The 11,022-nt window shown below is 41.7% G+C and overlaps 1 protein-coding gene across 1 annotated transcript in view; it reads right to left on the bottom strand.

Moving 5' to 3' along the window:
• Positions 1 to 9,300: 9,300 nt before the first annotated feature.
• Positions 9,301 to 11,022, bottom strand: part of EFR3A (EFR3 homolog A) — a 284,658-nt gene continuing 282,936 nt past the window's right edge. Inside the window, exon 24 of the mRNA XM_082258096.1 lies at positions 9,301 to 9,752. Coding sequence (XP_082114222.1) covers positions 9,647 to 9,752 — 106 coding nt within the window. The 3' untranslated portion in view covers positions 9,301 to 9,646. The remainder of the gene's footprint in view (positions 9,753 to 11,022) is intronic.

Genomic DNA, 11,022 nt, shown 5'->3' with positions numbered 1-11,022 from the left:
TGCAACACATGGTTGCAGGAACGAAAATCGCTCCATCCATGGCCGACAATACTGGGAACATGTGACCCCGTTAAAGCCCCAGTGACATCACTAGTAATCTCCTTATTCTTATCAGGCCTCAGTGATGTCCCCAGTACCTCGTAGTTTGATATGTTGCTCTCAAGTCTCAGCGTTACCACCTGAAATGCCGAAGAATTGCCTCCAGGGACAAAATAGCTGCTGAGAGATTAACAAAGTTTTTATTTGTAAATTAAAAACTTTTAAAAAACAGCAACACCTTATCACAGAGTGTGAACATGTATAATCTACACACATGGTGTAAATAGAATGAGCTTTATATAGAAAATATACTTAACCCTTCTAGCCAACGAAGAGCTATAAACTATTTTTCATATTAACATTCATTCATCTAAAATGCATATGTGAAAAAATAATTTTCTAAGTCAGCATACAAGTCTACTACGAATGGAGCGTACGCAGTACAGAAAGCGCAGAAGAACTAACGGCACTTGGCGAAAAGGTATAACGTTCACGGATTAGAAGTGCAAGTGAAACACAATTGCGAAAGCACGGTGCCAAGCCAGTTCACAATATTACTTGCTAGGTCACAGATATAGTGGGATGGAATGAGCTACAATGTGGTGCCTTGCCTACAATTTGTCTTGTTCTTGTTGCCCACTGTGACCATATAAATCTCCCTTTTACCCTCCTGTACTGTATTAGGAAATTAGGGAACTGTGATTACTAAGGTGCTATGTAGTGCTGGCTCCATCCGTGTCATTCTAGCACAGTGAAACAACACACGTCATACTAAGAAAATTTAAACATAAATATTCGTTGCTAACATTATCACATGGCCAATCTGCACTGGACACATTAAATTACAAAAAATGTGCAAACATATAATTTAATTTTTTTTTTTTTTGCCATGTGTACATGCTGAACAGACCCAGAGGAGTTGGCCATTTTGTCTTATGTAAGAGGGGTGAGGGCCTGCTCCAGCTTTACAAAATGGCAGCTGCTGGTGGATACAGATCACAGGTACACGTTAAAGCTAGGCTATTTACATCTCAAAGAAACACAGTGTTTCGGTATCCTCTTTGCTGAACATGATAAAATCATTTCAGTTCAGTTCATCTAATGTATATCTCTGCCAGTGGAAGGGGTTGCAGGTATGTAAAAGCTCCAGTGGAAGGGGTTGCAGGTATGTAAAAGCTCCATACTTAAAGTAGACATTTCACTTCAGTGGCAAGGTCTACTTATTCAAGGTACCCTCCACCCCTCCCTAAAATACTACATATAAGTACCTGGGAGGGGCTATCTATTGTACTCCCGGAGGGTCGGTTGAGCTGATGTCATCCTCCTGCCAAAAAGATTCCTGGGAATGCAGAGTAGCCCAAATCTCACAAGACGCTGAAGCAGTATGACATCACCCTTGCCTAGGCGCTGCCAGGGAAAGTTGGAGAAAAGCAAATAGAAACCCCCCCACCCCCCCCCCACAGGTTCCCTTAAGCACCTTTTTGGGGAGGGGAGGCTACTAGAATTAGTGGACCTTGTCACTGAGATGGAAGGTTAATTTAGCTGAGCTGCAAATGGCCCCAGGTCCAACTCTATGGGGAGCTTTCAACTCATAGATCAAAGCACAGCCAACTGGTAGTAGTTGGGATTGGTGGGCAGGGCCATTTGTTACATAGGTCGAAGCTTAGACAACCTGGAGGAGTTAAGAAAGGGGGGCAGGACCATTTGTTTGTCACTCCACCCTTAAGCTGGATACACACTATACAATTGTCTATATATTTTTTCCTTTAGATTTATCAAAACCATGTAATAGGAGGTCAAACCTAAACACTTTCAATTTGTATGCAATCAGGCAGGCCCTTGCACTACATAGTTGAAGGTAAAGCTAAAGCAAATCAAACAACAAAAGTTGTATAGTGTGTATCCAGCTTTAGAGTGAGTTGGGGGTGTCTGACGTAGGTCAAAGCATAGAAAACTGGGAGGACCTGGGAGAACGGGGCAGGGCCATGTTTTATACTCCTCCCCTAAAGTAAATTAAGAAATGTCTGACACAGGCCTAGAATAGGATGAAGCATAGACAATCAGGAGGAACTGGGAGAGGTGGGCAAGGCCATTTGTTTTATACTAATCCCCTCCAGTGAATCAGGAGTGTCTGACACATAGAATGGGATGAAGTATAGACAATAAGGAGGAGCTAGACAGGCGTGCAGGAACATTGTTTTAATGCTCCTCCCCTTGAATGAATTGGGAGTGTGTGACATAGGCTGAAGCATAGACAACTGGGATAAAGCTGTTTTATACCCCTCCTTTCCAGTAAATTGAGAGTGTGACACATAGGATGAAGCACAGACAACCAGGAGGAGCTGGGGCAGGTGGGCAGAGACATTGTTTTATGCTCCTCCCCTTGGATGAATTAAGAGTGTCTGACATAGGCCGAAGCATGCAAACTGAGAGGAGCTGGGAGGAGGGGGCAGGGCCATTTGTTTCATACTCATCCCCTCTAGTGAATCAGGAGTGTTTGACAAATAGAACAGGATGAAGCATAGACAATCAGGAGAAGCTGGGAGAGGTGGGCAGGGACATTGTTTTATGCTCCTTCCTGCCAGTGAATTGGAGTATCTGACACATAGGATGAGGCATCAAGGAGGAGCTAGGAGAGGTGGGAAGGGCCTTTTGTTTTATGCTTCTCCCCTCAAGTGAATTGGGAGTGTCTGAAATAGGTCAAGCGTGGACAACTGGGAGGAGCTGGGAGAGGGGGCAGGGCCATAATACTCCTCCCCTCCAGTGAATCGGGAGTGTCTGACCCATAGGCAGAAGCAGAAGAAACTTGCAGGAATGGGGACTGGGGCACATGGCTATAGGTTTTCTGTCCCCTCCTGCTTTCCCTTTAACAAATGTATTTTAGGCGTTCTATAAAGGGGATTTTTGTATTTGAAAAAAATTTAAATGAGCCTTGGAGATCCTGTTCCCCTAAAGTGCTGGCTGCATTCCAAATACTCAGTTCTCTCTTCTCTGTTAATAAGTAATATATATATATATATATATATATATATATATATATATATATAGATATATATATATGAAAGGTCCTAAAGGAAAGAAAACATTTTTTCCATGCTTGGAAGGAGTATATAGCATTAGGCCCAATAATTTCCATGGATGAGGAGAGGGCTTATTTGGTTGCTAGAGATGTAGCTATAGACAATTACAAAACTGAACAGTCATCTAAGGCAGCAGCCATCCAACTAAAAGACCAATAGAGGACAGCTGAATTCAGATAAGGAATGTGACTTCACATGGCCCTCAGAGAAGTTATTGAGCTGAATGCTATAAGTGATTGAAGACCTTCGTTTGTAAGCAGGTGGACGGTGCCAAACTGTTTCCTTTAGAATCTCAATAGTGCAAAACTGAAAAACATTCCTCTGATATTCAAGAGCCAGTAATATAACAGTGTTGTGTCACTGTAAAAATGAGGTAACATAAAACTGTGTGCGTGATCCATAAAGGGTTAAAGGTTTTAAACCATCTCAGATACACATCTACAGACATAGCCTTAGACAGAGACAAGCAAATCACTTTCACAAACACCAAACCTGCCTTTGAGGGAGAATTACCTAAACAGCTTCATAAGGTCCAACACAGGTTTACGTGACAGCCAGAAATGCGTGCAGTCAAAGGAAGCAAAAACCCAATTGCTGCACACCAAGACCCGAGTATTATGTAAGTGAAAGCAGCTTCAGCCTGGCAGTCCTCCCTGACAAAGCCCTGAAAGCAGGACGAAACGGTCGGTGGTCGTGGCCTTGACAGAGGCGGGCTGAAGCTGCTTTCACTTATGTGATAACTCTGCTCTTTGAAGACAAAACCCGAATGGTGCCCACCAACAAGGCCCCAGTATCACATAAGTGAAAGTGGCTTCAGCCTGGCAGTCCTCCTTGACTAAGCCCCAGAGGCGGGACGAAACGTGTTGGTTGTGGCTTGGCGGAGGCGGGCTGAGGCCGCTTACACTTATGTGATAACTCTGCTCTTGGAAGACAAAACCCGATCAGTGCACACCAACAAGGCCCCGGTATCACATAAGTGAAAGTGGCTTCAGCCTGGCAGTCTTCCTTGACTAAGTCCCAGAGGCTGGATGAAACGTGTCTGCGGTTTTGGCCTGGGCAGAGCCGATAACTCTGCTCTTGGTGTGCAGTGATCAGGCTTTGTCTTCCCTTGACTGTATGTTTTGAGCCAAAATGGGCTTTTTGCATGCCAACACCTCTGTGTGAGTTACCAAAGCTGGAGATAGGAACCCTAAGCAGTTTTTTCCATTTATGGTCACAGTCAGAGGTGTGCTGTACTCATCAGTGCCCGTTTTCAAACCATTTACACATCTCTATATCTGCTAATCACCTCAAGCAATGATGCATTGTAAAAATCTCAAAAAAGAGAAAGGTGGCTGCTAAAAACCACTGCAGTCCTAAGTGAACCCTACAGAGGGCAGCAGTGAGTTTGGGAGCATCACATTACATGCAGCTTGCTTGTTCTGAGATTTTCTCTCTGAGTTTTTAATCGTTATAACACATTATCTTCTTTTGAGAAAAAAAAAAATAAAAATAGGTTTTGCCAGGACTCGTGCAAGTAATATTATTACATGCATAACACTGACATTTGCTGTTGGAAATAAAGTTAAAAAGGTGTAGTCAGCCTGTCACAGCCCATTTAATGCCAAACTGTTATTTCACATTCTGGATATAGTGGGCAAAGACATTCTTTCTTATTTGCTGTCTGTGACCCAAATAAGTAGATTTACCCTCACTTCCTCTACACTGATGGCAGGATAACGGGTGTATCGGTTTCCGTTTTTGACCCTCCTTCACCTCCTGTAATGCTATTATCAGGACAAGGAGCACAAATCATTGAAATGAGGACACAGACAGCTAACCAAAATCTGGCAGGGCTCCTACTTATCTCCGTCATTATTAACTATAGACTCTGCGAAGGCTCTACTGGCTGGAGTTCCACTTTATATGTAAAACTGGATGGACTAGAAAAACTCCTCAGTGTGAAAGGCCCTTTAACCTCCCTGGCGGTATTCCCGAGTGTGGCACGGGGTTCATTTTCAGTCCCAAAAGCGGTAACCCCGAGCCAAACTCGGGATTACCCCAGAATCATACACCCCTTCCCTGTGATCCCCCGCCGTCCTCACACTGTTTCCCTGCTCTGCACTGCAGATGCCGGCACTTGCCTTCCGGTTCCCTTCCCTGCGAGCTTTGAGACGCAGGGGGGTGGAACCGGCGGCAAATTCAAAAAGTGTAAATACACCAAATGAGATGATACAAAGCTGTGATCCTAACTGATTACACTGTATCATCCCATTTCACCACAGGATTTCACCTGGTGACTTTTCCAGTGCCCTGCCTGTGCTTTTCCAGTTCTTTGTGCCTGGAAAATAGAGAACGACCATGGCGTCCAAAAAGCGTTTTTTTTTCCGCAAAATCGCTTTTAGACGAACTGGAAAACAGCGACAGAGAAACTGAGTTACTTGAAGAATTGAGAGTTAGCGATTCGTGGGAAAATTCGTCATCAGGTACGGAAAGTGACGACAGCGACGATTTCGATGTCTCTTTCTGGCACATCACTCCGTTGGAAATTCTGAAGAATCATTCGATATATTTCCCAAATTCCACAAGCGATGTGCTAGAAAGAGACATCAGAATCGTCGCTGTCGTCACTTTCCGTATCCGATGACGAATTTTCCCACCAATCGCTATCGCTCAGTCCTTCAAGTAACTCCGTTTCGCTGCTGCTGTTTTCCAGTTCGTCTAAAAGCGCTTTTGCGCAAAAAGAACACTTTTTGGACGCCATGGTCGTTCTCTATTTTCCAGGCACAAAGAACTGGAAAAGCACAGGCAGGGCACTGGAAAAGTCACCAGGGGAAATCCTGTGGTGAAATGGGATGATACAGTGTAATCCGTTAGGATCACAGCTTTCTATCATGTCATTTGGTATATTTACATTTTTGAATTTGCCGCCGGTTCCACCCCCCTGCGTCGCAACGCTGGCAGGGAAGGGAACTGGAAGACAGGTGCTGGCATCGGCTGAGCAGACAGCAGGAGGACAACGGGGGAGGACAGCGGGGGATCGCAGGGGAAGGTGAGTTTTAAAATATAAAACAACAGATTTCCATGCAAAACAATGTACTGCTTTTAGCACAGAAATCCTGACATAATCAGACCGCCAGGGAGTTTAATGTAAATGGTCAGTCCACCAACTGACATTTCAGCTTTGGGTAGGTAGTGGCAGTTGGAATCAATCTCCTGGGTGTTGCGTGTCCAGCATCTGGCAGGGGACCTTATCCTGGTCAGTGCATTCTCAGTCCAGCCATGTGAATACTATAAGCTCTTTTATTTTTTAATTTTTAATATGCAGGTGAATGTGATCAGGTAAATGTGAAATATAAACGTATCAATGATTGTCAATGTCTTAAAACGTCATTTTAATGTACATTATATATATATATCATAGCATGGAAGCCATGTTTGCCCATTACACAGACATGCTGGACCTACTTGGCAATTCAAATCAGTGATTGTGCTTTGCTGTTCCTTGTCTATAGGTCAGCTGACACTGACTGAACACCATACTATTTACTGCAAGGCTGGAGCTAAAAACAGGCAGTACGAATTGGCATAACAAGCCATATAATCATCAAGATACAACACAGCGATCAAATAAAAGTGACTTTAAAAACAACTTTTTCATTATAAAGAATGCAGCAGAAGAAATGAGACTCCACAGTTAAAACCTCCCTTTTTTTGATGCTACCAAAGAAAGCCAGTGGATAATGCAACACATGAACATTCACCCAAAATCAAAACATGGGTTCTGACTTGGCTTAGCCTTAAAGTGAACCTGTTAGCCATTTACGCATTTTAAAAGTAGAGCACAGAAATAAGAGAACTGTAATAATAATCCCTATCGTTATACCCATAGTGAGCCAATAAAGCCCTTTTCTGTGTGTTTGTCTAATCCTAGCTTGCCTTTATGAGTAAGGGCATAGCTTCCCTTAAATAACATTCCTGATATGTGCCTGCTGTACCATGTACTTGTATGAGAAAGTCTCCTGTTCTCGTTGTATTGCTTCTTTTGTGTGCAATCCCTGGTGTTCCTGCCAGTACCTCTGCTTTCCTATCAAAAACTGACCACACTAAGTAGAAAAGCACAGCGTGGTCCGTTCTCTAGCTATGCTGGGAACTCACCCTGCAATGATCAGACCCTCCTGCACAGCCATTCACTGGGAAGGCCAGTGGTACTTCTGCTTCTCCTCACCCAGCTCTCTATGCAGCTGAGAACAGAGCTCATGTGATCACATAAATAAAAAGGGAAAAAAGGTCTTGATAATAAATTATATATATATATATATATATATATATATATATATATATATATATATATATATAGAAGTCCAGGGATTGCTGCACTTAAAACTTATTTGAAAATGGTGGTTCACATACAGATAAGTTGCATATTGTTCATATCACAACGGTTTCGGGCTGTAAAGCTTGCGCCCTTCTTCAGGTAAGAACAAATAGGAAGTGACATTACTATTCCATATAAGGAATGTAGGAATGGTATTGTCACTTCATTTTTGTTCTTACCTGAAGAAGGGCGCAAGCTTTACAGCCCGAAACCGTTGTTATATGAACAATATTCAACTTATCTGTATGTGAACCGTTTTCAAATAAGTTTTAATAATATAATATATAGGCACATTCAAATCCCCATTTCCAGGGTTTGGTAGATACCAATCCTGGCCACACTCTTACTCTAATTCAAATAAGTTTTAAGTTCAGCAATCCCTTCTTCTATTTATGGCCTGATTGCTTGCACTGAAAGAATACTGTGTGCTGTCCGTCTCACCTGTGAAAATATATATATATATATATATATATATATATATATATATATATATATATATATATACACACATATGCATACACACATATACATATATATATATACACACACACACACACACACACACACATACATACATGCACACACACTGGGTATAGAAAATAATCACTCCCCTTTAAAATAATCCAATTTTAATCTCATCTGACCACCTTAAACACACCTTGAAGATTCTGAGGCCACATGGAAAAACGTGTTATGGTCAGATGAGACTAAAATTTAATTATTTGGCCTCAACACCAAATGATGTCTGGCGTAAATCCATCCAAATAACACCACTCTTACAGTAAAGCATGGAGGTGGTAATATCCTGGTATGGGGGTGTTTCTCTGCAGCAGGGACTGGAGCACTTGTCAGGATCGAAGGAAAAATGGATGGGGGCAAAATACCGTCAAATTCTTGAGGATAATCTGCTGCCCTTTGCCAGAAAGTTGTCAATGGGAAGAAGGTTCACCTTCCAACATGGCAATGACCCAAAGCACACTGCAAAAATGAGCACACAGTGGTTTGAGGAGAAAAAGGGGAATGTCCTTGCATGGCTTAGTCAGAGCCCAGACTTAAACTGCATTGAAAATCTGTGGAATGACTTGAAGACTGCAGTCCACAAACGATCACCTTCAAATTTAACTGAACTTGAGCAGTTCTGCAAAGAAGAGTGGGCAAATAGTGCAAAGTCTAGATGTGCAAAGTTGGTAGAGACATCTCCCAACTGACTAAAGGCTGGAATTAAAGCAAAAGGCGGTCCAACAAAACATTGACACAAGAGGGGGTGATCCTTTCTCCAACTCAGTGACTCAGTTTTGTTATTTTTTTTTTCCGGACACATTGGTGTTATATCTTTCACTTGGATGTTATAAGTGTGTGTGTATTATATATATATATACACATATATATATATATATATATATATATATATATATATATATATATATATATATATATATATATATATATATAAATATATGTGTAAAAAAAAAAAAAAATTATATATATATATATATATATATATATATATATACACACACACACACACACACACACATATATATATACATATATATATATATATATATAAATATATATATATTTTTTTTTTAACACACACACACACACACACACACACAAATGCTTTCATTTTTTACTTTAAAAGAGTCATTTTACAAGGTGGGGATTCATATACACTTTATAAAATTCTCCCATTCCCCCCCCCCACCCACCCCAGTGCTAAGCCCCATTCAAAGTGGCTCTGTCCAATGGCAACTAAGGAGAATCTGAATCTACATTCAGATGGGTGCACAGATATGGACTTTTTTTCAGGCTAACATATATTTCACGTTAAAAATAGCTGACAGGTTCACTTTAGGAAAGATTAGAAGCCGAAAAAAACAAAAAGCATGGTCATACCCAGCCTTTACCACAGCTCATTGTCATCCCTCTTGGCATCCACAATCATACACTAATACAGAATTTGTGCACATTTAATTTTTAACAGGATTACTTTTTGGTATCTGTAGGAAACCGTCCAATTCTTTCAGTCCGACCTCAGCTGGCTATATAACAGTTACAAGTCTCCGGCTTATGGATCTGATGGAGCGTCTGAATACTGAGAAGCTGAACTAACCCTAAAACACCAGCAGCTGCAGGAGCCCTTGATGAACGGACTGGGACCTGCGGCTTAGTAAACACAAAGATCTGGGAACTTCATCTCGTACACTGGAATGGACTGGTACTGGGCGTGTCCCGCCGTGATGGTTAATGTTCCCGATGGGCTGGGTGGTGGCCTGAAACAAAAAAAAATGGGAAATGTTTTATTGGAGCAGAATATCTGCCAACATATTTTGGAGGAAGTAGGGAAAGGTTAGAAGCTTTGTCAGGTATTTAGATTCATCTTATCTGTCATAAGACCACTGTGACCAGGACTTCAAGAGGAATTTCACTTAAAAGTGAAAGTTCCGCTCCTCCTCCTCCTCTTCCAATATTGAAGGACTATTTTTTTCCTGGGAGCAGATACCGTTTTCTGACAGGTACCCGCTCCCACTCCCACATATTTCTCACCTAGGCTGTTTCAGAGACAGGAAGTAAACTCCCTGATTGTGAAACTGTAATTAAACACCTGACAGATGTTATAACCCTTCCCTATTGAAAACAAATTCAAACCCTAACAATAAATACCTGTAATCAAATCATAAAAGCAAAAATGTAATATATTGCAGCTTATCAGATATCCGATGACCAAATTATCGGTATCGGCATTAAAAAAACTATATTGGTCGATTACTAGTAAGAACCATGTTAAGCAATTAGAGTGCTGCAGTCAGAAAGCACCGGAAGTTATCAGCTCACTGGATTTCTGGCAGAATCAACAGGTATTTCTTCCTCATTCATGGAGAGTCACTGGAAACCCTAAACTTTTAAGTTAACCTGCCATCTACAGAAGGATTGGAAACAGATAATCAAAACTTGTGGCCATTCCAGGATAATCCCCTTCTACCACCAGCATGCCTCAGGTCTTCTGCTAGTGTCCTTGGAGGATTGATTTTCTTTTTTAGCTCTGTTGTGTTGAAGATTAGCCTTTTTTTAGCTAGTACGCTTTTTTTTATTCCTAAAAGTTTTCTTTAATCAAGCTTATTCTCTATATTGCTACTGGAGTTGTTCCTCCGATTGCAGCTATCATTGTCCCAATGTCCTCAGCTTGGCTGTTTGAAAATCAGGACATCGTGGGGATAGCCTGAAAGCGACCTTCACACGGTGGGTTGCATGTAGGGGGCTTCCCAGAATCAGATTGGTAAAAGGTAGCTGTGGAGCCCTTAGTGAGCTTGCCTCAGTGCTTGTCCTTTCTCTAAGTCTAATGCCTCGTACACACGCAACAATTTCCGGCCGACCGATCGGTCGACTTGTCATGTGATGGTTTACTTTCTGTGTTTTTTTTTCTTCTCTGAGCATGCCCAGTCTTGCTCATCAGATTTTTGTCTGCCAAAATCTGTACTGACTGACCGAAAATCGGCCGTTGTGTTGACGGCCAACAAAAATTTTATAGCCTGCACACCAGAT

This window comes from Pelophylax lessonae (genome assembly GCF_965119305.1).
Source record: "Pelophylax lessonae genome assembly, chromosome: 5".
Classification (NCBI taxonomy): domain Eukaryota; kingdom Metazoa; phylum Chordata; class Amphibia; order Anura; family Ranidae; genus Pelophylax; species Pelophylax lessonae.
Note: the sequence above shows the minus strand (reverse complement) of the source record. Positions and strands in the feature narration are given on the sequence as shown.